At 42.2% G+C, this 27649-nt stretch overlaps 1 protein-coding gene across 1 annotated transcript in view; it reads left to right on the top strand.

Annotated features, from left to right (window-relative positions):
* Positions 1-25811, top strand: part of LOC106569209 (TGF-beta receptor type-1) — a 59885-nt gene extending 34074 nt beyond the window's left edge. Inside the window, exons 2-9 of the mRNA XM_014140342.3 lie at positions 5684-5938; positions 7333-7569; positions 9667-9897; positions 10365-10532; positions 10749-10905; positions 14250-14374; positions 14689-14819; positions 20925-25811. Coding sequence (XP_013995817.1) covers positions 5684-5938; positions 7333-7569; positions 9667-9897; positions 10365-10532; positions 10749-10905; positions 14250-14374; positions 14689-14819; positions 20925-21050 — 1430 coding nt within the window. The 3' untranslated portion in view covers positions 21051-25811. The remainder of the gene's footprint in view (positions 1-5683; positions 5939-7332; positions 7570-9666; positions 9898-10364; positions 10533-10748; positions 10906-14249; positions 14375-14688; positions 14820-20924) is intronic.
* The last annotated feature ends 1838 nt before the right edge of the window (positions 25812-27649 follow it).

The following is a 27649-nucleotide window of genomic DNA, read 5'->3' as shown; positions in this document are numbered from 1 at the left end:
AGGAGGTATTGGCTTTGGGGATGACCAGTGAGATATACCTGCTGGAGCGCATTCTACGGGTGGATGTTGTTAGTGAACTGAGATAAGGCGGAACTTTACCTAGCATAGACTTGTAGATGACCTGGAGCCAGTGGGTCTGGCGACGAATATGTAGCGAGGGCCAGCTGACTAGAGCATACAGGTCGCAGTGGTGGGTGGTATAAGGCACTTTGGTAACAAAACGGATGGCATTGTGATAGACTGCATCCAATTTGCTGTGTAGAGTATTGGAAGCTATTTTGTAGATGACATCGCCGAAGTCAAGGACCGGTAGGATAATCAGTTTTACTAGGGTAAGTTTGGCGGCGTGAGTGAAGGCGGCTTTCTTGCGAAATAGAAAGCCGATTCTGATGGTGGTGGTGGTAGTGTGATGGTGTGGGGATGCTTTGCTGCCTCAGGACCTGGATGACTTGCCTTAATAAAAGGAACCATGAATTCTGCTCTGTATCAGAGAATTCTACAGGAGAATGTCAGGCCGTCCGTCTGTGAGCTGAACCTGAAGCACAGCTGGGTCATGCAGCAAGACAATGATCCACAACACACAATCAAGTCTACATGAAATTGGCTAAAAAGCAACACATTTTGAATTTTTGGAATGGCCTAGTCAAAGTCCTGACCTAATTCCAATTGAGATGTTGTGGCAGTTCATGCTTGAAAACCCACAAATGTTGCTGAGTTAAAGCAGTTCTGCATGCAAGAGTGGGCCAAGATTCCTCCATAGTCATTGCAGCTCCCGAGTGGCGCAGCGGTCTAAGTCACTGCATCTGAGTGCTAGAGGCGTCACTACAGACCCTAGTTTGATTCCAGGCTGTATCACAACCGGCCGTGATTGGGAGTCCCATAGGGCGGCACGTAATTGGCCCAGCATCGTTAGGGTTTGGCCGGGGTAGGCCGTCATTGTAAATAAGAATTAGTTCATAACTGGCTTGCCTAATTCAGTAAAGGTTCAATTAAAAAAATAAAATGTGGCACAACCAGTTATTGAGTGTAAGGGGGCAATTGCTTTTTCACACAGGGGAATTGGGTGTTGCTTAACTTTTGTTAATTTAATAAATAAAATGGGCTATTTGTAAACTCAAGTTCCCTTTATCTAATATTAGGTTTTGGTTGAAGATCTGATTCAGTATCAAAAATATGAAAAAATAGAGAAAATCAGAAAGGGGCAAATACTTTTTCACAGCAGTGTACATAGGACAGCAGTCTCTAAGGTGCAAGGTAGAGTATCGGGTGGTAGCTGGCTAGTGTCCTTGGTGTGACCATTGGCCACTGTTTAGGGCCCCTGAAGTGTTCTCTTGGACCTGAGAGAAGCCTTGTCCAGCGAGGCCATTGACTATTAAGAGCTGCTGCAGCAACAGGGCTCTTGGCTCTACAGGCCCTACCTCACCCCTCAGCTGGTGGAGACATCTCACATACCTTCACTCCCGCTCTCTACCGCTCCCCACTCCATAATTTCCTCTGGCTGTGTGCTTAGACCCAGGCATTTCCATCTGTCTGTCTGTCTGCTCCAACCTGCTGATGCTACTCGCAATCAATTTTCTTTTCTCTCTTAAAGCCTTTTAGTGATTCCATATGAAACCAGAACCAAAAAATACTATGATTTTGAGAATTTTCACAAAATTGTATCCATAGGATGGAAATCGTTATTAAAGTTGGCAGATTTATATTTTAAGCTTTTTAAAGCTGCAATATATAACTTTTAGGGTGACCTGACCAAATTTGCATAGAAACGTGAATTATAGATCTGTCATTCTCATTGAAAGCAACTCTAAGAAGTTGTAGATTTGTTCTATGTGCAATATTTCTACACTTCCATTGCTGAATTTTGTTTTTGCATCTTTTACTTTGTTTTGTACACCAGCTGAAAGTACAATATTTTTGCTTATGGAAAATATATTTCACAGCGTTTTAGATGGTACAATTGTTCTTTACACTATACTTGCTTGTTTTGTCACAAACTGAAATTAAGCGAACTGTTAGAATTTTAGCAACAAGGAAGTGGCAGAGCGATTTCTGCACACATATACACACACATTTTTTTTTACACACATGTAACTAAAAAACGTGCAGATATTCCAACCTGGGACTTTGATAGGACTGTGGAGGTATATTAAGATAAACAAAATATGCCAAATCAAAATATTTTTTTCAATATTCATGTTTCTATTTTTCTATATTCATAAATTTAATGTAAAGTATTTTGTTTTATTGATATCAAACGGAGCAAGCAGTAAAGCTTCATATGACACATTTGAGCTTTTTAGCACCTACAGATGAAGCATTATGGAGTCTTACAGTTTCAGTCTTACATGGAGTCTTACAGTGTCATAAATATGCCAACTTTGAATTATTTCTATATCATGATTTTAGGTATGTCAACAATTCTTCCTCCAAATGACCATTCTATGGATCCAATTTTGTGGGGAAAAAATGTCCTGGTTTTGTATGGAATTACTCTTTAGTGAGTAACCCTGGTATAAAAGCAGGCAGTGGATTAATTGGGTTGTCATTTTTTGAGTAATCCTGCTCGTACTAGGTTTTGTTCATTGTGTGTTTTGGAGTTAAAGTATTTTTAGTGCTGCTGTAGCTGGGCCTTAGTGATTATCCTGTTCCAGTGGGGCTGTCAATCATCCCCACTCACTCTGTCTGCCAAGCCCACTGTCTGACTGTTACATATGTGAATCTCCAATACCTTTTGGGAAACGGTAGGAAAGATGGGCTACTTTGAAGCTAGAAAGCAGCTACGTAAAGATATTTTGATGCTAGTCACCTTTTTCAGATCTTTTGGTGCTTTTCAACTGCTTGCTTTGAAGTGTAACTCGTTTTGATCAGTGCTGACATCAGGGGTGTCAAAACATCAGCGGTGCATTTCCCTCTATTGATTGGCCAGCCAGGTTTAAGCTCCTGTCACTGCTGATAGAGAATTGATTGGCCAGATACAGATAGAGGACAAACCGTGGGAGAGAATAAGGAGTTTTTGACTGATTTTTGTCTAATAACCCCTAGAGATTGGGTAAGTAAGGTGGTTGTGGGGGAGTGAAAGAACCAAGGCAAGGAAGGAAGAGTGCAGAGTGGAAGGAAGGAGTCTGAGGAAGGGAGGAGAAACTGGCTGGTGATTACAGTAAATGATGGTATGTGGAGAGGCCAGGCCATCCACAAATGAATTAGGCAAGCACTCTAGGCAGCTATACTTTGAGCGACTCGGAGTACCTGCCACCTCGTATCTGTCTCCTGGGTGCCTGCCTGTTCCAGTGGACTGGTTTATCCCAAATAGTCCACTACTTTTGATCAGGGCCCGTATGAGAGAATATCGTGCCATTTTAGGATGGACTCAGCGAGCCATGCAGGGTTCATCCTCATTCCTCACACCGCCCTGGATGTGTGATGATGTTCACACCAATTTAGAGGCTACATGTCATGTGTAGGACATGCATGCAGGCCAAATCAAGCAGAGTTGGCTGTGCTGGATCAATTCTGTTGTATGGTCTAGGCCTGTGTTTCAATTAGATGTTGAAGGCTATGCGTGATCCTCAGAAAGCTCCTTTGTTAAATAGTTGAAGGTCTAGTACAGAACCCAATATTTATTGAAACCCCACTCCCCTGTGAATCTCTTTCGTATAATGGCACAATGTTAAGCGTTTGATAAATGGATCGAAAAAGCAATTTTGAAGAAAAAAACTACTTATCCTAACTTTTCTCTTTTGAGCTTGGAGATTTAGGTCGATACTTCTGTTTTTATGTTTTCATCAGTCTCTGCCAAGCAGATGGAGAGAGCGGTAGATAGATGGATGCTTCAGTCAGTGCTACAGGATAAATGATCAGACTGCCACTCTGCCCCTGCCAATTTTCTCTCACAAAACAACTCTCCTCTCCTGACTCTCTCTGCCGTACTGTTGCCATTACATCTCCCTCTCAAGTCCCTACCCCAGATTCTCTCTCTAGGAATGCAGCAGAGTTCATTTACGGATAGTGTTCCTTTAATGGCCGCCTTCTCTCTCCCTCCCTGGGCTCGTTTCAAGCCAGAGGTCTAGAGGGCCGTCTAGACGGCCTGCTGTCCCACACTGCTTTAATTGTAGCCTGTGGTTTGGTGAGAGGTCGTTTTTAGGTTGGACCTCCAGTGTGTGTGTGTGTGTGTGTGTGTGTGTGTGTGTGTGTGTGTGTGTGTGTGTGTGTGTGTGTGTGTGTGTGTGTATTTTGTGAGTGCCTTTGCGGTGTGTGTAGTGTGTCTAGCCTACACAGTACATTTGCAAGTGTAAATCTTGGTTTTGAGATCCAGTAAGTGTTGTGAGTGTTTCCGAGGGATTCTAGTGGGGTTAACACCAGTGAGATTAACACGTTATTTGAATCCCAGTGGAATCACCTCTGCGTGGTGTTGTTACTCGACTGTTGAGTTAATTTCCGTTAACTCTTTGACTATATATATTATACATTTGATAAGACCTTTAATTATAGCCAGCATATTGTGACTTGCAGGTCTGATGTGGCCCATTCAAACACATTCACTTGGGCAGAATTTATTGAATGCAACCACCACCATGTTTCTGTCACTAACAAACACAGGGGTGGGTATTGCTCACATTTATTCAAAAGGCATGCTGGGAAATATGTAAATAAGGCTTTACCCCCCCCGCCCCCAAAAATAAACTGTAAAACTAAATGTGTTATTGCCTGACACTGAGAAAGTGTACCAGCATCAACTTTAATAGCCATGGTGTTAGGGACCAATGCTATAGTAGGGTTGTTAGTTTGTCAACACTTTGTAAAGTGTTAGTTTAACACTATTTTGGTGGTTCACATATAATTTCGAAGAAAGTGTTGCATTTTAACACTGTTGGTGTTAAAATTCAGATCTCAAATGTTCTAATATGTAAGATCACAGGAGCTGAGTCACTTGCTGCAGGCTGGGTGTAGTGCTAGGCCCACTACATCTGGCTTGTGTTGGCTGCAGCTCTGCATGATGGCACGTTTGTGCACACGCACACATATACACACCCCCCAGCCATCCCTGTGTAACCTGAGCTATGGGGCCAAAGGCTGAGCAATAACAACTCTCTAGTCTGGATTCTCCTGTTGCTGTGAAGACATTAGCAAGTCTTTCCTTCTACTTAAGGGTCACACACATCGCACAGAATTTGGATCTAGCCTTCATCTGCCGATCGTTCAGTGTTTTAGTGACAACCCGCTGTAGATGTCTGACTGATGCCATTTTTCGCCCGATTCAACATGTAAAAAAACTCTGCTCACAAATTATGTTCAGAAAACTGAGGTGCTAATTCCTCTCGGCCAGAAACCGCTATTGGTGTGTCTGAGCCCTTACTGTGTGTTCTATGGTGTCTTCAGTTGCAACCCAGTATCAATCACATTGTGTACTTACAAACCACATCTGCTCTTATCACATTTATCCTGCAATTACTGCTCTGAAAAAACATCCCTACCTGTTGTGCACGAAGAGTGACAATTTTCATATTACAGAGCTGGTGTATATTCCAGACATATTGAAAAATGTTACGGTGTTGACTTGGCTATGCTTTTCTTTTTTTTTTACCAGATGTACCTTTTATCAGAACAAGCGCTTCTTTCTTTTGACCAGATTCTGTTTCTATATTCTGTATATTCACTAAAACCCATCCCCTTTCTCCTCTTTCAGCGTTGCAGTGCGACTGCCAGTGGTGTAGTAACAGTACCTGCTACACAGATGGCCTGTGCTTTGTGTCCTTTGTCAAGTCGGGCAGTAAGATGGTGGCACAGGGGAGCAGGTGTTTACTGGAGGCAGACCTCATCCCTAAAGACAGGCCATTCTTCTGCGCCCCTTCCAAGAAGGAGAACACCGGTGTTGTCCCTGTCTGCTGCAACAGAGACATGTGTAACAAAGACCTCAACCCAGAAGACTACTCGGAGACATGTAAGTGTCTGATATGTCTTGGGTCTCTATCATCTTTCACACACTCGCATGCCATGTCCTAATTTGGCTACTAGCTCATAGGCAACTACCTAATGTGCAGTTCATCTGAAAGGAGGAAGTCATAATATGAAAATGTTGCCCATCATATTACCATATACTTTCCTAATCATTTCAGATGTACAAAAAATGTTTTGGGGTTAGGTGCTAGGAATATATTGGGTGACTCAATCTAAACAGTGAAGCAGAGAACTGATGGCGAGACAATATATTTCTAAAGCATGTTTGATCCTCCATTCACTATTCTACAATAGAATAAGGGTGTCTCCTGCACAAAGCATTCCCTGTACTTTTTTGGACCATGGACCTTGAAAATATGTCACAGAATTGTCTGTGTTACTGTGTGTGTGCACGCTATGCATACGTACAATTGAATCTTTCCGCCATTCTGCTCTTTCAGTTTCTGTCGCCTGCTTTGTGAAATATGAACCCATACATACAGGCCACAGGCCCAAGTCATTTTTCAGCTCTGATTTATTGGATGTTAGGTCATTTTTATAAGAACAGGAGGTGATTGTTAGTGATATTATTCTCCCAGCAACAACCCATGTTTCTTCATGAGTTATTTGCTTTCACACCGCAAGGCTCTACCTGTTTCTTTTTATAGCACTCTCACTCATGCGGGAAAGTCACAATGGCAGTTTTTAAGCCCGGTATCCTGGACACGGACGCACATCCCGTTCAACAAGCTTTTTAGTTTAAGACCGTCTTAATCTGTGTTCATCAAACTGGCACTATATGTCACTGAATATCGTTGAATATATCTGAAGCAATGTCTCTGCTTGGACATGCTGTCGGGTTCTGCTCTTGTGGTCAGAAAGAAGCACCTCACTGCTCCCATTCTTGATCATGGGTCTGAAACTGCCTCCATGCTGTGCTTCTCAGTATGATAGTCAGCAGATTTCCTCTCACCATACTGTCATTCAGTAATAGCAGGGCCGTTCGTAAGCCTTCCTCTGTGTGCAGCTGTGACTATTGGGAACATTTGACAGCCTGTAGTCGCCAGGCGGCAGTTGGATGATTGAAAAGCTCCAGAAGCAACTTTTGATGCTTCATAATGAAATCCCACGACAGCTCTTATTCTGAGAGCTGAAAGTGTCTGACTTAAAGTTCCATTAATATTTGATCACCCTCACGTCTCAGATCAGACTCCTCTGATTATCAGCAAGTCAATTAGAGAAAGTCTAGCCAGTATCAGGAAATGTATTTGAATTTAAACCGGGCCGTTGCAATGTTTTCAAAGGAACTCTATCAGTTCCTGCTTTTTTTTGTATCACTGTCCCATGCATGTGTGTTAGTATGGCACAACACTAACCCCAGTCTCGTCCCCCCTCCAGTCCCCACAGCCCGTACCCCTCCACTGAGCCCAGTGACCCTGGCGGCCGTCATCGCGGGACCGGTGTGTGTGCTGTGTTTCGTGCTGCTGCTGGTGTTCTATGTGTGCCACAGCCGCTCTGTCGTCCACCACCGCGTGCCCAACGAGGAAGACCCTGCCATGGACCACCCCTTCCTGGCCGATGGCCACACCCTCAAAAACCTCATCTACGACATGACCACCTCAGGCTCCGGATCAGGTGGATTTTGTAGTTCTATGTACTACTGTACATTCATCACACCCTTTGGGAGATACGTTTTAAACAGATTGAGTTTAATGGAGGAGGTGTTGCATGCTCTGCTATGGTACCGATAAAGCTTTGTACAAGATGTCCAGTTTTATCTTCATAAATATGTTCCTAAAGTTAACATAACATCCCTACCAATACAGTTTTCGCACCTCGGGGTGCTAGAATCTCCCTTAGGATAGATTTACGTATTCCATCTATTTTAAGTTGGGATGCTATATCAGCCCAATGCACAAAGTCTGGTGTAGGCACTTTCAAATGACATTTACTGACAGGGTTATGTAAGTTCTGAAAATGCCTAGAAGTTGTTTCTATAGAGCTGCAATACTGACCTTGGGAACGCTTACAGTTTCTCATACTAAATGGGTTGTATTAAAGAAGTTCTTCAATACTGTGGTTTTCTATGGAGTGATCCGCAAGATGTAAATGAGAGCCAATAAGCTGCTGTAAATGTTCTTGGCTATGAATGTTTCAGCGAATGATTAAGAGACCTGAGTGTTTCATCAGTAATTCATCCGTTTAGCAGCCGGTGAGACTGACATACAGCTACCAGTCAAGGACCATCATTCAATCATGAAATCAGAATCGTATTCATCGAATTCAGTCAGAAAAATAGAATTGTGGCCATCATTCCATAATGGCTTTAACATGAACTGTCCATAGAACTGGAGATGAAAAGTTATTCAGCTACTTGATATCAGCCTTCTATTGATAGCGAGGTCGTGACAGTATTTGTTTTTCTCTGCCCTGGCACCAACTTAATGGTTATTCTCCCTGCTCATTGAGTTTAATGTCCAGGTTTAAGAGAAGGTAAAAAAATGTAGGCCACCCATGCAGCTGGAACGTGGGCAGAAGCACGCTCTAGAACAGGGTTTCCCAAACACCTCTCATGTCTCTCCCCCAGGTGCACGTTTTGTTTTTTTGCGTTAGCAATACACTGCTGATTCAATAATCAAAGCTTGATGACGAGTTGGTTATTTAAATCATCCATGTAGTACTAGGGTAAAAAAACTAACTGTCCTGCCCCCCCCTGCTAAGGGGACAGGACAACTTCACCGCATCAAAGGCACGATGGACGGGGCCATGTACCGTCAAATCTTGGGTGAGAACATCCTTCCCTCAGCCAGGGCATTGAAAATGGGTCGTGGATGGGTATTCCAGCATGACAATGACCCAAAACACACAGCCAAGGCAACAAAGGAGTGGCTCAAAAATAAGCACATTAAGGTCCTGGAGTGGCCTAGCCAGTCTCCAAACCTTAATCCCATAGAAAATCTGTGGAGGGAGCTGAAGGTTCGAGTTGCCAAACGTCAGCCTCGAAACCTTAATGACTTGGAGAAGATCTGCAAAGAGGAGTGGGACAAAATCCCTCCTGAGATGTGTGCAAACCTGGTGGCCAACTACAAGAAACGTCTGACCTCTGATTGCCAACAAGGTTTTTGCCACCAAGTACTAAGTCATGTTTTGCAGAGGGGTCAAATACTTATTTCCCTCATTGAAATGCAAATCAATTTATAACATTTTTGACATGCGTTTCTCTGGATTTGTTTGTTGTTATTCTCTCTCACACTGTTCAAATAAAAAATTATAGACTGATCATTTCTTTGTAAGTGGGCAAACGTACAAAATCAGCAGGGGATCAAATACTTTTTTCCCCCACTGTACATGTACGATATACCAGGTAAAACCAGACAGATGGAGGACCTCCAAGGTACAGAATGAGAGGATACTGTCAAAACTGACACTCTTCAGACAGTGTTTAATTTGTTCTATTTTCAGAAGATATTTTGTTTGACGTCTTTGAAACAGAGAGTAGCTGCAGGTCTGACTGTTGATGTCTTCCTACTATGTCTTCCTTCATTCCATTTTTGGATCCAATGGCCTGCTTTTAATCCGTGTCTTCAGTGTCTCTTCCACACAATCACTATCACAGTTGCAAGGTCCTCTCACCTTGCTGTATCAAACTGCTTTTAAACTTATCCTAAAAGGGCCTCATAATAACTGGGCTCCCTCTCCATACACCCCCCCCCCCCCCCCCCCTCCCTGCAGGTCTGCCCCTATTGGTGCAGAGGACCATAGCCAGGACCATCATCCTGCAGGAGAGCATCGGAAAGGGGAGGTTCGGGGAGGTGTGGCGGGGCCGCTGGCGAGGAGAGGAGGTGGCCGTTAAGATCTTCTCATCCCGGGAGGAGCGCTCGTGGTTCCGCGAGGCCGAAATCTACCAGACAGTCATGCTTCGCCACGAAAACATCCTGGGCTTCATTGCCGCTGACAACAAAGGTCCTACGGAATATTGGAACAGGGTAGTGTTCAGTAGGGAGAAACATTTTTGAAACAGGGAGGTACTTGTCCAATAAGAGCCCAGATTTTCATTTTCTGTAGGAAAATGTTTTGATAGTGTGCCCTACTGAACATGACTCTGTATTGATCCTATTTTCTATGACCTATGATGCTCTTAATTTGACATGCAGTTGGAACTGTGTATTTGGGACCAAGATAGTAGAGTCAGGATACTAGCAGGCAGCGTTTCATTGAGTTTCTCTGATCTGTTGTAAATGCAGGCATTGTGTAAAGTGTAGCTCACCTAACTGCTCTCTCTCTCTCTCTCTCTCTCTCTCTCTCTCTCTCTCTCTCTCTCTCTCTCTCTCTCTCTCTCTCTCTCTCTCTCTCTCTCTCTCTCTCTCTCTCACTCACTCACTCACTCACTCACTCACTCACTCACTGTTCTCTCTCTCCTTTCCTCTCAGATAACGGCACGTGGACCCAATTGTGGCTGGTATCAGATTACCATGAGCACGGCTCCCTTTTTGACTACCTGAACAGGTACACGGTGACAGTGGAGGGCATGATCAAGCTGTCCCTGTCCACCTCCAGCGGCCTGGCTCACCTGCACATGGAGATTGTTGGCACGCAAGGTGAGGAGGACCAATCAAAATGTGTCTCTTAATGTACTTCGTATAGCATATGTATCCACATAACATGCACATAGTTATGAAATGTAGTGGTTTTACTCTGCACTCAGATATTCCTTTCTCTGCATCTCTTCCTTTTCCTCTTCTCTCTCTCCCTTTTCTGCTCGCTCTCGCTCTCTCTCTCCATTTACCCTCTTCCCCCTGTTCTCCTCCCCACAGGTAAACCTGCCATCGCCCACCGCGACCTGAAGTCTAAGAACATCCTGGTGAAGAAGAATGGTACTTGCTGCATCGCTGACCTGGGATTGGCTGTCCGCCATGACTCTGCCACTGACACCATCGACATCGCCCCCAATCACAGAGTTGGAACCAAGAGGTGACTGCCTGCACGGCCAGAGAAACATGTGTCTGCGATACACACAGAGGGAGAATCACACATACACAGAAACGGATACAGACACACACACACACAGACAGAGAGAAACCTCACGTAATGCGGCACCTACTTAAGATTAGGTAGACCTCAATTAGGTTACATTATTTTGCTCGGGTCCCTTACTCCACACGGCTGTGTATGCCCTCAATGGTGTGCTGTCAGTATTGAGTCTGTCTTGGGCTGAGGCTCAGGGAAAATGACATCTGAGTCATTGGACCGGTTGACATTGGATGCCTGTGAGTGATAGAGAGAGCGGAGGAGTGATGACGAGAGAGACTGCTGAGTGGATACAGCATTATCTCTGAAATCTTAAACCGCTCAGTGGAAGGAGCGTGTTGGTAAAGCATCGCTATCTGATCCGATTGGTCCATTACACTTCTCGGGTAGCAGTGTAAAACATGGTTCAAACGATCATTTTGATATCATGAATGGTGAATTCTTGCATCCATAGCTCGGTCTATGAATTTGAGAGTGATTCAATTTCTCCAGCCCAATCCCTCAGCTGTTTACTGAACCAGGGGTGAGACGGATCCTTTGTTATTGTTTCTACTGCTGATTACCGCTTTAAGGTATTGCCTGCATTACTTTTATTTGCGTTAGTAATGCCATTTATCACTAATGTTCATTGTTTACAGTTTAAGTCGGAAGTTTACATACACTTAGGTTGGAGACATTAAAACTCGTTTTTCAACCACTCCACAAATTTAATGTTAACAAACTATAGTTTTGGCAAGTAATTTAGGACATCTACTTTGTGCATGACACAAGTCATTATTTCAACAATTGTTAAGACAGATATCATTCACTGTATCACAATTCCAGTGGGTCAGAAGTTTGTATACACTAAGTTGACCGTGCCCTTAAACAGCTTGGAAAATTCCAGAAAATGATGTTATGGCGTTAGAAGCTTCTGATAGGCTAATTGACATCATTTGAGTCAATTGGAGGTGTACCTGTGGATGTATTTCAAGGCCTACCTTCAAACCCAGTGCCTCTTTGCGTGACATCATGGGAAAATCAAAATAAATCAGCCAAGACCTCAGAAAAAAAATTGTAGACCTCCACAAGTCTGTTTCATCCTTGGGAGCAATTTCCAAATGCCTGAAGGTACCACGTTCATCTGTACAAACAATAGTATGCAAGTACAAACACATGGGACCACGCAGCCATCATACCACTCAGGAAGGACACGCGTTCTGTCTCCTAGAAATGAACATACTTTGGTGCGAAAAGTGAAAATCAATCCCAGAACAACAGCAAAGGACTTTGTGAAGGAAACAGGTAGAAAAGTATCTATATCCACAGTAAAACGAGTCCTATATCGACATAACCTGAAAGGCCGCTCAGCAAGAAAGAAGCCACTGCTCCAAAACCGCCATAAAAAAAGCCAGACTACGGTTTGCAACTGCACATGGAGACAAAGATCATACTTTTTGGAGAAATGTCCTCTGGTCTGATGAAACAAAAATATAACTTTTTGGTCATAATGACCATCGTTATGTTAGGAGGAAAAAGGGGGAGGCTTGCAAGCCAAAGAACACCATCCCAACCGTGAAGCACGGGGGTGGCAGCATCATGTTTTGGGGGTGCTTTGCTCCAAGAGGGACTGGTGCACTTCACAAACTAGATGGCATCAGGAGAAAGGAAAATGATGTGGATATATTGAAGCAACATCTCAAGACCTCAGTCAGGAAGTTAAAGCTCGGTCGCAAATGGGTCTTCCAAATGGACAACCCCAAGCATACTTCCAAAGTTGTGGCAAAATGGCTTATGGACAACAAAGTCAAGGTATTGGAGTGGTCATCACAAAGCCCTGACCTTAATCCCATAGAAAATTTGATGGCAGAACTGAAAAGGCTTGTGCGAGCGAGGAGGCCTACAAACCTGACTCAGTTACACCAGCTCTGTCAGGAGGAATGGGCCAAAATTCACCCAACTTATTGTGGGAAGCTTGTGGAAAGCTACCCAAAACATGTGAGCCAAGTTAAACAATTTAAAGGCAACGCTACCAAATACTAATTGAATGTATGTAAACTTCTGACCCACTGGGAATGTGATGAAATGAATAAAAGCTGAAATAAATAATTCCCTATTATTCTGACATTTCACATTCTTAAAATAAAGTGGTTATCCTAACTGACCTAAAACAGGGAATTTTACTGGGATTAAATGTCAGGGATTGTGAAACTGAGTTTAAATGTATTTGGATAAGGTGCATGTAAACTTCTGACTTCAACTGTAGGTGTCATAATTAAGAGGACAGTGTCCAGTGTCGTTCCCACAATGATATAAGGAATGGACAACGATGTGTAAAAGAGTAGACGAGGACGTAACCATTTTCACGTGTAAAACAATGTATCCGGCTAATGCTGTACAGCGGGATGGAAGGGGGTGTGAGGGGAAGTGTGGAAGGAAGACTGTCGTGTGAAGGAGGAAGGTTGAAGCTGAAGTGTTGCAGCGTGGGGCATGTAGAGCAGTGCTGGGGGGCTTGGCTGGTCACAGCGGTCACCAGCAGGCACCAGCTAATCCGCTTCACTGATGCGGTCTTTCTGTGTGTGCTGTCAACCCCACTCCAACACAGACAAGCTCACACGCGCACATACATGCACACTTACACTGACGTGTGCAAACGTTATGTTCTTCTGTCCTCGTGGAGACCTAAAATTAAATTTCCTTTCAAAATCCTATTTTCCCTAACCCCAAAATGAACCCCAAACCTAACCCTAACAACACATAACCTAAACCTAACCTCTAAGCTTAAAATAGCCTTTGTCCTCGGGAAATGTTCCTTGTTTTACTATCCTTGTGGGGGCGTTGAGGATTTTAGGTCCCCACAAGGACAGAAGAACCAACTCTTCCCCCCCCCCCCCCCCCCATCTCACCACCACTGTCCCCTGGGGCCTCCAACGACATGTTCCCCCCACCAGGCGGCGCTGCAGTCTGTGACAGTGTGCTAATGTGTCGCCTGGCTTTGTATTCTTGCCACACTCTGCCCTTCCTGTCATTTCATGTACACTGTGATGGACCGTGAACTCTAACCTACTACAGCCCCTCTCGCTCGCTCAGTCTTGCTTACGCTCTCCTGCTCTCTCTCTCCCGCTTTCCCTCTCCTGCTTTCCCACTCTCCTGACAACACTGCAAGGCTCACCTCGATGAGATCATCACGTAGTGAATGATTGGACAATAGCCTTGAGAGTGTACAGGGTCACTCAAGATACTCTGCGAATAATGTTGTCACTCTGTCTGAGAGGCTAAAGGGAACTGTCTGATGAATGTCTCCTCAGGTACATGGCCCCTGAAGTCCTGGATGACTCCATAAACATGAAGCATTTTGAGTCATTCAAGCGGGCAGATATCTACGCCATGGGCCTGGTGTTTTGGGAGATCGCACGGAGATGCTCAATAGGAGGTGAGCTAACACTATGCTCCTTTTAGCTCCGAGTTGTTTTGGCCCCAAGGACCTTGGCTAATTCTGAAGCATCAAGTCCATTACACAGTGCAGCCAGCCACTGACACAAGGCTTTGGATCTGTGGGACTCTGACTCTTCTCTCATCTGTCCCTTTAAGGCTTGGTGTCATCATATTTGTCATTCTCTAGTATTTTCAACACTTTCTGTCAGAATTATATCGTAGATTGCCATTGGCCTGTGTTCTTAGATTAGCATTGGCCTTTATTCTGTGTAAGCGTTTGTCTAATCCAATCCTGTGTCTGTTGCCCCCAAGGTATCCACGAGGACTACCAGCTGCCCTACTATGACCTGGTCCAGCCAGACCCCTCGGTGGAGGAGATGAGGAGGGTGGTGTGTGACCAGAAACTACGGGCCAACATCCCCAACAGGTGGCAGAGCTGCGAGGTATTACACCATGCACTTCTTGCCTTGCTGTACTTCACTGCCCTTAGGAATATCATCCATTTTGTTTCTCGCTCCCTCTCTCTGTTTGTCGGTTGGACTGTCTACCTCTTCTCTCTCTCTCTCTCTCTCTCTCTCTCTCTCTCTCTCTCGCTATCTCTCTCTCTCTCTCGCTATCTCTCTCTCTCTCTCGCTATCTCTCTCTCTCTCGCTATCTCTCTCGCTATCTTTCTCCATTGTTTTGTCTCTATTCTCCTTTCGGTCTCCTGCAAACAGCCTTCCCACTTCATCATCACTAGATCTCCTCTGTCTTTATTGATGCACTTTTTATTGCTGGAGAACAGACAATTAGATTACATCCAATTTGCAGTAATAAAGCCTCCTAATCGAATCATCATCCCCTGCAAGGTTACAATGGCTGCTGCCAGAGCATCAGCATCCCAGGTCAGCTGTAAAGCAAACCACTGGATTGATGGCCAAGCTTGTGAATATTAAATGGCCCATCAGTCTAAATCACTCATAGCACATCAGGGACATATTCAAAGAGATGAATAGAAGACTCATCTCTCTGCCCTTGTCTATGCTGCTCCTCACTTTAAATCTGGAGATGGACTGGTGTTCTTTCAGCAGTGCTGAGCTTTCTCTCTCTCTCTATAATGTTGCCAATGTTAAAAGTCATAAACATTTCCACAGCTCGGCTGCGTGGGTGCGAGCCGCCTGCATACATACATACATACATACATACATACATACAAGTAGCAGCAGCCTTTAGTTAAGAGAATGAGTTTATCTGGATGTCTAGACAGGTCTGTTCCAGCCAGGGTCATGTTGTGTAGCTGTCTCCTCTAATAAGCAAAGCATTCACACAGACCGCTGGTTCTGAAGCGGAGCACATGTCCGTGACTTCTCAACAATGAAACGCAGTGTTGGTTCAGGAACTCTGTTTATTATAAGATGCGGTAAAGACGTCAATGGAACGCAGACCGTGGGGGATAGAAAGACGCCGGATTGGTGCACATTCAACAAATCTGATCTAACAAATGTGACATTGGGAGTGGTGGAAAAAGTGTCCGATTTTCATACTTGAGTACAAAGTAAAGATTCCTTAATAGAAAATGACTCAAGTGAAAGTCACCCAGTAAAATACTATTTGAGTAAAATATACTTAAATATCAAAAGTAAATGTAATTGCTAAAATATATTTAAGTATCAAAAGTAAAAGTATAAATAATTTCAAATTCTTTATATTAAGCAAACTAGACAGCACAATTTTCTTGGTTTTTATAATGTACGGATAGCCAGGGGCACACTCGAACACTCAGCCATCATTTACAAACGAATCGTGTGTTTAGTGAGACGCCAGATCAGAGGCAGTAGGGATGACCACGTATTCACTTGATAAGTGTGTGAATGGACCATCTTCCTGTCCTGCTAAGCATTTAAAATGTAACGAGTACCTTTGGGTGTCAAGGAAAATGTATGGAGTAAAAAGTACATGTATTTTCTTTAGGAATGTAGTGAAGTAAAAGTTGTCAATAATTTATAAATAGTAAAGTACAGATACCCCAAAAAAACGACTTAAGTAGTACTTTAAAGTATCTTTTACTTAAGTACTTTACACCACTGGATATTGGTCATCCATCATCAGTGATGTATTGTAACAGGCCCACAATGTGGTTACTAATGTTACATTTCGATATTTGGCTGTTTTTGCTACATAACATTTACAAGTAGTCCCTTTTCAAGTTTAGAAGAAGTTGAATGCTAAAGGCTGACTCCCGTTAATAAACAGTGGCTTCGGAAAGTATTCAGACCCTTTTGTCTTTTTCCACATTTTGTTACGTTAAAGCCTTATTATAAAGTTGATTAAATAAAGGTTTTTCCTCAGCAATCTACACACAGTATCCCGTAATGACAAAGCCAAAACAGATTCTTTTTTTTACATTTTTGCAAATGTATTAAAAATAAAAAACATACCTTATTAACATAAGTATTCAGACCCTTTGCTATGAGACTTGAAATTGAGCACAGGTGCATCCTGTATCCATTGATCATCCTTAAGATGTTTCTACAACTTGATTGGAGTCCATCTGTTGTAAATTCAATTGATTGGACATGATTTGGAAAGGCACACACCTGTCTATATAAGGTCCCACAGTTGACAGTGCATGTCAGAGCAAAAACCAAGCCATGAGATCGAAGGAATTCTCTGTAGAGCTCCGAGACAAGATTGTGTCGAGACACAGATCTGGGAAAGGGAACCAAAAAAATTCTGCAGCATTGAAGGTCCCCAAGAACACTTCCATCATTCTTAAAGGGAAGAAGTTTGGAACCACCAAGACTCTTCCTAGAGCTGGCCTCCCAGCTAAACTGAGCAAGCGGGGGAGAAGGGCCTTGGTCAGGGAGGTGACCATGAACCCGACTGTCACACTCTGACAGAGCTCTGCAGTTCTTCTGTGTAGATAGGAGAACCTTGCAGAAGGATAGCCATCTCTGCAGCACTCCACCAATCAGGCCTTTATGGTAGTGGCCAGACGGACGCTACTCCTCAGTAAAAGGCACACGACAGCCCGCTTGGAGTTTGCCAAAAGGCACTGAAAGACTCAGACCATGATAAACAAGATTCTCTGGTCTGTTGAAACCAAGATTGAACTCTTTGGCCTGAATGCCTAGCGTCATGTCTGGAGGAAACATGTCACCATCCCTCAGGGAAGCATGGTGGTGGCAGCATCATGCTCTGGGGATGTTTTTCAGAGGCATTGAGACTAGTTAGGATCGAGGCAAAGATGAAGGGAGCAAAGTACAGAGAGATCCTTGATGAAAACGTGCTCAGGACCTCAAACTGGGGTGACGGTTCACCTTCCAACAGGACAACGACCCTAAGCACAGAGCAAAGACAATGCAGAAGTGGCTTCAGGACGAGTTTCTGAATGTCCTTGAGTGGCCCAGCCAGAGCCCGGACTTGAACCCGATCGAACATCTCTGGAGAAACCTGAAAATAGCTGTGCAGCAATGATCCCCATCCAACCTGACAGAGCTTGAGAGGATCTGCAGAGAAGAATGTGAAAAACTCCCCAAATTCAGGTCGCCAGGCTTGTAGCGTCATACCCAAGAAGACTCGACGCTGTAATCGCTGCCAAAGTTGCTTCAACAAAGTACTGAGTAAAGGGTATGAATACTTATGTAAATGTGATATTTCCGTTTCGGATTTTTAATAAATTTGCAAACATTTCTAAAAACCTATTTTTGCTTTGTCATTATGGGGTATTTTGTGTAGATTGATGAGGGGGGAAAAAACGATTTAATACATTTTAGAATAAGGCTGTAGCGAAACAAAATGTGGAAAAAGTCAAGGGGTCTGAATACTTCCTGAAGGCACTGTAAGCTAGTAGCATAGCTAGCATAGAGAACAAATGTGATAACAAATATTTTACATAGCTTATTTTTCATACCCTTAATGTAAACATGTCTTTTGGTGATTTTGATCCACTGTTGCGTGATTGAACAGAGATGGGCAGTATTTCCGTTACGTTTTTGAAATGTGTTTTTCAGTTACTTCTGAGTATTTTACTTAAGTCATTTAGCAGACGCTCTTATCCAGAGCGACTTACAAATTTGTCATTTGTATTTTACTGGCCTGAACTACAATATAATGTATTTAGAACATTTTTGCGCACTTTCAAAATACAAAATACTTTTCTATACCATTTTTTTTATATAGCGGCTCACAATTTTGTGGCCCCTTGTCACCCCAAATGTACTGCTTTGGTGTCAGAAGTGCGATGGCACTATGATGTGATAAAAGCTTCTGTTAAATTAACAAAATGTTAGGTGAAAATGAACACTTGCAAACCACACTGGGTATTATTCTAATGATCTCTGTCCCAAACAAGGCCACATTTTATTACAATACAAATGATTTGGACATAAGCATTTGTGCCAATTTTGATTGATTGAAATTATTTCAGTGGGAACATGGGGCCCGGGAAACATTGGTGGACCCCGGTGATAGTCATTCGTTTTAACTGCAATGCAGTTGATTGGCGACGATGACATGAACATGTATTGGGGTTGACATCCATACAAGCGTTGTATGTTGATTTTAACCACAACGGTGTGAAATAAACAGCCTAAATGTAGGCACATTTTTCTGTGGGGCAATGAGGAGATTCGGGATCTTTCCACCTCGCATTTCCATGGAAGTTTTTGTGATGAGTTTCATTGACTTCTTTACCGCATCTATGCTGCCAGGTATCTTCAAGAATCCTGAAACAAAAGAGAACATTCTGGTTAGAGTTGTGCATTCCGTGTGCCGACAATGCTTTGACATAAAGTCGCCAAAGTTGTTTGTTGCACAGGGCAGTAATTAAACCATGTTTCTTTCTACTGTGTTTAAAGCTGCCCATTTAGTAGTACATGCTCTAGCAATGTGAAATATGTTATTAGAAGAACAATCAAAGTGTTGGTTGAAGAATAATTATAGCTTTTATTTAACCTAACGATGTGTTTGTTTGAAGCTCTGCACTGTATCCCTGTTGGCGTGCCGTTGCAGAATAATTTGCGTCATGTGCGAGTCTTCAAGGAATATGTATTGGTTGATGGGAATAATGTTTATGATGCGTTGATATTTCCATGGAAAATGATGTGTTTATGGTTTAAATGTATTTTGGGCTATTGCTTAGGCCTACTTAGGTGCTTATTTGGCCTTTTCCTGAGAGAGGGCAGGTAACAGGTTGGCAATAGTAGAGCCATACCGAAGTTTTGTTTTAAACTTTTCAGGCATCAACTCTGTCTATTAACTACTGAGAATATCTTTGATTTATCCAAGTCGTTATGTCAATGTCCTGTCTGTTATTTTTTGCACTAAAGTCTATTGGCCAATTCGTCCTTCACTGTCCGATCCGCTGCCTCGGCTCATGCTTCACAGTAGGCGTTCAGTGTCCAGGCATACTGCTGATTACAGCCCTGCATTCAACACCGTAGAATCACTGACACATCAACAGGACCGCCAGGACCTTTGGCGGCGATTGGGGCATTGATAAATAGGGATGCTGTGGATTGGTATTCAGGCTTGTGGCTGTGGCCTGGATGTTGTAAATCTGACCAGCCTCTTCACGTCAGAGCTCCATTGTGTCTCCATTACTTACAGGGTAACGTTGTCTTTGCTGAGACGTGCAGACTATGGGTTGAAGTCTTAGTTCAGACTTCTGCTGCAGGTTCAACACCATGCCTCTGAGTCTCTGTCACTGTTTATCTCTCTCACGCTCATGAGTTCTTTCACAACAACAGTGATTCTACTTCAAAGAATGACATTGTGACTTGGGTTGCAAAGGGAGGGTATATTACTGGGTATATATCCAGAAGTTTACCAGTAAAATACCAGCATTTTGGTATCTTCCAAGGATTTTATGTAATTTATCACATCTAGTGGTCATTTGTTGTACTTTAGATTATCACAGGTAATTATCGCTGGCTCTCTGTGGCTTTATCACATGTAAAATATATGAAATAATTAAACCAAGATTTAAAATGAAAAAGCTGTAAAACTATCAATTTAGTGAATACCATTGATGTTTAATATGATAGATTCTGCATGAAATATGCTTAATATTTTTAGACACTTATTAATTTTACGTTGTCAATATGCATTTGTCAATGTTTTGGTTTCAAACTGGTGGCAGTTATGAAAAAAGAAAATAGTTGGACAAGTTTCAGAGGTAATTGAAAATAATTCCATTCCTAATGAATGTTTTTCATTAATTAGGCTATTTTCTCTGGAACCATATGGTCTATCTACTAGAAATTCATGGTCGATGTGGACACAGATATAAAAAATAAACACCAAATATGAATATATATATTTTTTAAGTTATTCAATTACAAATGACCAAAGTTATGATAGATTACCAAAAATACTGAAGATTCTGGTAAATTACCAGTAGCCTTGCAACTCTAATTGTCACATTGCTACAGACGTGGTGTATATTCAACGATTGGTGGGGGCAGAAACTATCTCAGTGCTCAACAACTTGCAAAACAAAGTATGGGTGTGTTATTGCTGCTTGTGATGTTGACCCACTTTCTCCCCTGCCACTGTCCCCTCCCCAGGTGCTGCGGGTGATGGCTAAGATCATGAGGGAGTGCTGGTACTCCAACGGAGCGGCCCGCCTCACCGCGCTGCGCATCAAGAAGTCCCTGTCCCAGCTCAGCCAGCAAGAGGGCATCAAGATGTAGACTAGAGGGTCAAGACTACCGGTCTGTCTGGATTTTCTTTCTGTCCCCATCGCTATGTGCTGCTCTCTTCGACATCTCTTTCTCTGAAGAGGGAGGGAGGGGATAGTACAATTCAGGTGGGTTTGTGTACCTTCAATGTCCAATCAGCCTTGAAGGAATGGGAGAGATTGCTTCTCTGCTCTTCTCTGTTCTCCTCTGAGATTGCATCAGGACATGGGTAGATTCTGGATAACATTCTAGACTCTGGATGCAGAGACACAACCCCCTGTCCCTCCTGTTGTTTTGCCTGTCTGTATCCATCCCTTCTTTCTTACCCCATGCAAGAAACGCTGGACTTTATTGGGACCTCCTGTAGGAATTCCATTGCAAATATTCTGAATCAAAGAAAATATGCATTGAAAGAAATTCTAAATTTTGATATACCTCTCTCTGGTCATTTCTCAAAGTACCAAGGTCAGTGTCTATTGAAGTGTTTTGTTTAAACATGATTAAGTGTTACTTATATGAATTTCTTTATTTCACTTAAGATCTTTCACCTTAAAACGTTTATTTTACAGATGCCAGATCCATATTTTTGTATGTGTTTTGTCAAGCAAAACAGGACATGACCTCATTAAGCTTCATCAAATATTCAGTGAAATATGCAATATCTTGTTCATTGCTATGTGTGTATATATATGTTCCTTAAAGTGTTTACAGTGTATTCAGACCCATTGACTTATTCCACATTTGTTACGTTACAGCCATATTCTAAAATTGATTAAATTGTTTTTTTTCCCACTGATCAATCTACACACACTACCCATGATGACAAAGCAATTTTTTTTATATAAATGTTTGCAAATGTATAAAAAAAAACTCAACCTCTGTCAGGTTGGATGGGGAGTGTTGCTGCACAGCTATTTTCAGGTCTCTCCAGAATTGTTCGATCGGGTTCAAGTCCGGGCTCTGGCTGGGCCACTCAAGGACGTTCAGACTTTTCCCGAAGCCACTCCTGCGTTGTCTTGGCTGTGTGCTTAGGGTCCTTGTCCAGTTGGAAGGTGAACCGTCGCCCCAGTCTGAGGTCCTGCGCGCTCTGGAGCAGGTTTTCATCAAGGATCTGTCTGTACTTTGCTCTGTTCATCTTTACCTTGATCGTGACAAGTCTCCCAGTCCTTACCACTGAAAAACATCCCCAGAGCATGATACTGCCACCACCATGCTTCACCGTAGGGATGGTGCCAGGTTTCCGCCAGATGTGACGCAATCTTGGTTTCATCTGGCCACTCTACCCTAAAGGCCTGATTTGGTGGAGTCCTGCATATATATGCATCGGGCCTTTAGGGTAGAGTGGCCAGATGAAACCAAGATTGCTTTGTTCTTATGGGGTATTGTGTGTAGATAGATTGGTTAGTGGAAAATGTATTTAATCCATTTTAGAATAAAGCTGTAACGTAACAAGATGTGGAAAAAGTCAAGGGGTCTGAATACTTTCTTAATGCACTGTATATGAATGGGTGTACTCTATTCCAATGCATTTGGTGTGTGTGTGTGTGTATACAGGTGTACATTCTGTATGTGTACATGCAGTACATGTACGCTGATAGATATACATGTACCTCTATTTAATACAAACTGCTCTTTTATTTCAACCATAACAAGGAAGTTCTCTGAATCAGTCATCCAATCATATGTTAATGTAGTAGCAGGAGGTTCTCTGAACAAATGGCTCCTCCCACTGCCATAGGAATTGATGCAGTGGAGATCAAGGTCATATTCATTAGGCACCAAACGGAAGAAAATGGACTGAAACAGGATGGGTCTACCTGGACTAAATGTATCTAATAAGGTAGTTTTTAAACATTTTGCTAAGGTGTGCACTAATGAATAAAACCCAGGGTTGCCATTAGGCCTAAGCAGCACCATGATACCAGTTTACCTGTCACTCTTCTTAGCAGTAATACATCCTGTATAGTTTTAAGGGAAAGCATTGATGGAGCTACATTATGTAGGCTTTTTTATTTCCTGTATACTTGTATTGCTTTTATGTCAATGAGTTTTCACATATCTATGGGCGTAACATTTCAAACAAGAATGTACATTTATATATCTTAGAGATGTGTACAGCTCTACCTTGACCGTGAGAAAGCCCCTTGAGACCTATACAGGTCCTGTAGTTTATCTTTCATTGTTGACATGAAAGAAAAAACAAAATGTTACTTTATTAGTTGGTAATATCCTTATGCTTTTAAACTTATAGATTTGATCATGTGACCTCACTTCTTATTTTCCAATAGGACAAAACACAGTAAACATGAATTTAAGCGAGTAAAGGAAATTGTGTAGACATCGTTTCGTATCGCTTCAGCAGTAAGGAATGCACTTTTGGGCATTGTTGCCTTACATGATAAAAAATCTGAATCCCAAATAACAGGAGTAGATGAAGAGTTCAGATGGATGCTCGTCAGTAAGTGCCATGGCATTTTGTTTGACGAGTAGTGTTATTTTTATGTGTGTGTGTGTGTGTGTGTGTGTGTGTGTGTGTGTGTGTGTGTGTGTGTGTGTGTGTGTTTTTTTTTTTTTTAATTTATATTTTTTTTTTAACAAAGGCACATGTATTCATATCTGCTACTGTGTTGTGTTGGTTTTTGTCTTTCAGCACGTTTACAGCATAACCTGCTTTAACCAACCAAAACACCCTTTAAATGTTGTGCCATACATAGAATGTGGAATTGATCAACCGGCCATGTGGATGAAAAACAATAGATTGTGTTTTTTGGTCACATTCATCAGACTTGAGGTGAAGAATATTGCTGCTATAATATACTGTTTATGTTGAACCAAAAAAAGTATTATTATTTTACAGTGGAACACAAGATGCAACCGTTGTCATTTACTCATCCAAAAATGTTACTTTCTACCGCATTTTTCTGTCTCAAATCACCAGCAGCCTTTCACTTTCTGAAGCAGCATTTCACTTTTCTGAAGCTAGAAACATCCAGGTATTCCTCTCAGCAACATCAACAGCCTCTGAGTCCCTATCAGCAGCACTCCACTAACTATGCTCACTATCTGCAAGTCTAGTGTTCACCAGGAACCTTGTATTTACCCCCTCCAATGTCAATGTTTTATGATATTTCCTTTCCCAATTGTTCTATAATCTACAAATGTGGTGTGTGCTGTATGTCATGTATGGTGCTTTATACCTGTATACTGTACCATTCCCCATTAGTTTAGTTTAACTAGTGTGTGTGTAACTGAATTCCCCATTCTGCCAGTGATACAGTATGTAGCCATCATTATACAGGCATGATTACTGCTGTCACTGACCTGAACTCAAGCACTAAACGAGGAAGTGCCCTGCAGTTGTGTACTGAATGAAATGCTCTGATTAGCAGAAGGGGAAAAAGACCAGTGAGATTGGCAGCAAGGCATTCATATTTAGTAGTGGGCTTCTGATGCAACTGCAAAATTGGAAATTGATATTAAGCTCTGCTGTGTAGTACAGATTGTGAAACAGAATTTTTAAAATGTTTCTGGTAAGCAAATCATTGTGAAACGTACAGTATTTGATAATTGGGATCCAGCCTGAAAGTTCTGTCGTGGAAAATTACAAAATCAGTCATGCTATCCTGTGTTTTACTTAGAATTGTCCATGTGTTATATGCTAGTGTTTTTCTTGCTGATGCAGCCTTGTCTTGGTGTACAGATAAGAGCTGGGTGCAACTGCAGTATGTGACATCCCGTTTGTACTATCTGCAGGAACTCCTTTGGGTGTTAACTTGCAGGAAATAACAGACAATGGTGGCAACGTCAGCTATCTTAATCCGCACAGACAAGCTAAACGCCTCTTATACACCATGTTCCCCACCCCTGTTTGCACACATCTGCTAACTGCCACATAGACAAAGAGGATGGACTTTTCTCTAAAAGCTGAGAGCCACTGTTCGTTGGGCTTTTAACTGCACTGTTGAGTGGATTGTTGACCGCTCCATTTTTGCAAATCTTATAATAAAATAGTTTGAAGAATTTAGTCTCTCTTCCCTTATGGTTAGAATTTCCACTACAGTTCCCTTGACACCTTTTATCACATGTTCTACAGTAGCTTTTAAGTGTCAAGTAGCTGCAGTATGTGCTACTACATGCTGGCTCCAGTACAAAAGAGCCTTCTAATTTCTCACAATGCCTACTTTTGACTTCTCTAGAATATTATATGGAACCATATTCAAAGTCCACCATTTGTGCTCCCATGATTCTGCTGAAAAGGGAGGAAACGAAATAATGCGAAGTTTGACTCAAAAGTAAAAACACAATCTCAAAATATTAACTATACCTCAACAGACCAATGTTTTTTTTCAATTATAATTTACCTCAATGTACATAATACTTTATCAACCACGTTTTACATTTTATTTCTATGAAATGTCTAATAATAAAAAAGTATATTTCTTTATTTGACAGTGGTAGTCGGTGTACTGTTTGTCCCATATGTGTAAGAAGTAATCCTATTGACTGAACCAGAATCTGAGAATGTTTTCTCTTTTAGAATTCTGCAGAGTTGTATAGAAAGGCAGTATCTATGATTTGTGCCAGTTGTATGAAGGTGGGTTATGTTGCACCACTTCTGAGGTTGGCATTCTCTCCTCAAGATATTTACCTTTTACAAAGTGTTTTAAAAGAATGAGCGCTTGACATAGGAATTCAGAGGACATTGACCATTATTTCAAGTTCATGTATAGTGAAGTAAGATGTTTTGTGAATAAATATATACACATTTTATTACCTACTGACTTTTCCGCTCTCTTTCAAAGGTGCTCTATTGTTGGTGAATTCATAAGGCACTGCGGCCAAGTCATTCAATTGGTATTGAAGTATCCAATAGTTTGAATATAAACGCTTTAATATAAGTGGTGTAGGTGTTGTGAAATTATTGTAATGTCGACCACATTTGCCCCTTCCATGCTTCTCCCACCAACAGATGGTGGTGTTGCCTAAAAGTACATGGCCACAGGGATTCTTGCATCTAGTGTGATGAGTTGCCAGCTTTACACTACTTCCATACCTGATTGCACATTCAAAGATTCTAGTACTGTAAATGCATCCATTTGACTTTGATTTCCTAACATTTGGTATGCCATTAGGGGTTTGGGTTTCCATGCCACTAGGAGTTGGGTTTCCTTATTTCTCAATGTGACCCATCAGGTGTTCAAACTTTTACGACGTCTAGAATGTAAATAAGTAATGTGTTCAGGGGGAAATAAGGAAGGGTCTGACTGTCTATAGAGTCTAGACATTCCCTGGAGACCCTGTCTGGCTGTAGGAGATCCCTCTGTTCTGACCCATTGTAGCCAGACTGAGAACATCAAGCTATCTTTTACCTCTTGACATTTCATCCAGACATCAATGCAGTGTTCCTTCATTTGTCAAATCCAATTTGAGGGTTCCAAGGTGGTGAGTTTTGGAATTCTATAGTGTGAAACTTGAAAAATCAGTAATTGGACTTTTGAAGGGGGAGACATGAGCATGATGGGTTTCCATAGGTGCTGAACATTTTTAATTGTAACAGATTTACCAATGACTGCATGCTATTTGAAAGGGAAGAACATTTTCAAAACAGGGAGAGAATAAATCAAGTCTGGAATGAAATAAAATAAAATCACCCTTCTGGGTTTGGACAAGTTAATCTCTTTATCCCTCTTTATTCCTCTCTTCAGCCATTCATCAATTCCACATTGCTATATTTCTAGAAAGCTTGATAATGTTGGTCAGTGGGAATACAGTGAAAGCAGGGAGACACATTTGCCATCTGAAAAATGTGTGCTGATACACGCTCTGGTGATATGATCGTAGGTAAGAGGTAATTCACTTCTGGAACCCAATTTTCTGCTTTATTTCCATTCTGGGGAAAGTTATGTTCTGACAGTTGGTCTGATTTCCCCTCCCGTTTGTTCTAGTTCTCCATGCCTTGGCTTGGCCTACTTCCGCTGATTTTATAACAACATACAGTGCATTTGGAAAGTATTTGGAAAAAGTCATGTTACAGCCATATTCTGAAATTGATAAGGGAAAAATGAAAAGAAAAATATCTATGTACATCGAGGCCTGGTTACAGATGGAGCATACATCACGAGGTGATGGTTCCATCTGCTGGACGTGCCTGGTCTCGACAGACTCTCCAGCCGGGACTAATTGGGGCTGATTGGGAGCTGGTGTGTAATCAAGGGCGGATTGCTCACCAGCTGTGCAAGGCCCATAAAGCTGCCAGAAGAGCGGCACACAGGAGGAATGGGGGAAGAAAGGACTCCCGTAGTATGGTTGATGGTTGCAGATGGAGTTCAGTTTTGTGCCAACAGGATACAGCCAGACCCGGAATACCAGAAGACGGCATCCTGGTTAGGGTCTCATAGGGGAGACCTATCCTTTTCTTTTTTATCTATTATTTAAATAAACACCCTTGAAACTGAGCTAATCCTTCTCTGTCTGTGTCTGATATGGGTAAACGTCTTGACCAAACCCCCTGGTCTGCCACAACACACAATATTATGACAAAGCAAAAAAAGCATTTTAGAAAATGTTAGCAAATTTATGAAAAAACTGAAATATCACATTTACATGAGTAT

The sequence above is a fragment of the Salmo salar genome, chromosome 14 (assembly GCF_965601325.2).
Source record: "Salmo salar chromosome 14, fSalSal1, whole genome shotgun sequence".
In the NCBI taxonomy this organism is placed as follows: Eukaryota; Metazoa; Chordata; class Actinopteri; order Salmoniformes; family Salmonidae; genus Salmo; species Salmo salar.
The sequence above is the reverse complement of the archived record's forward strand: the minus strand, read 5'-3'. Positions and strand labels throughout refer to the sequence as shown.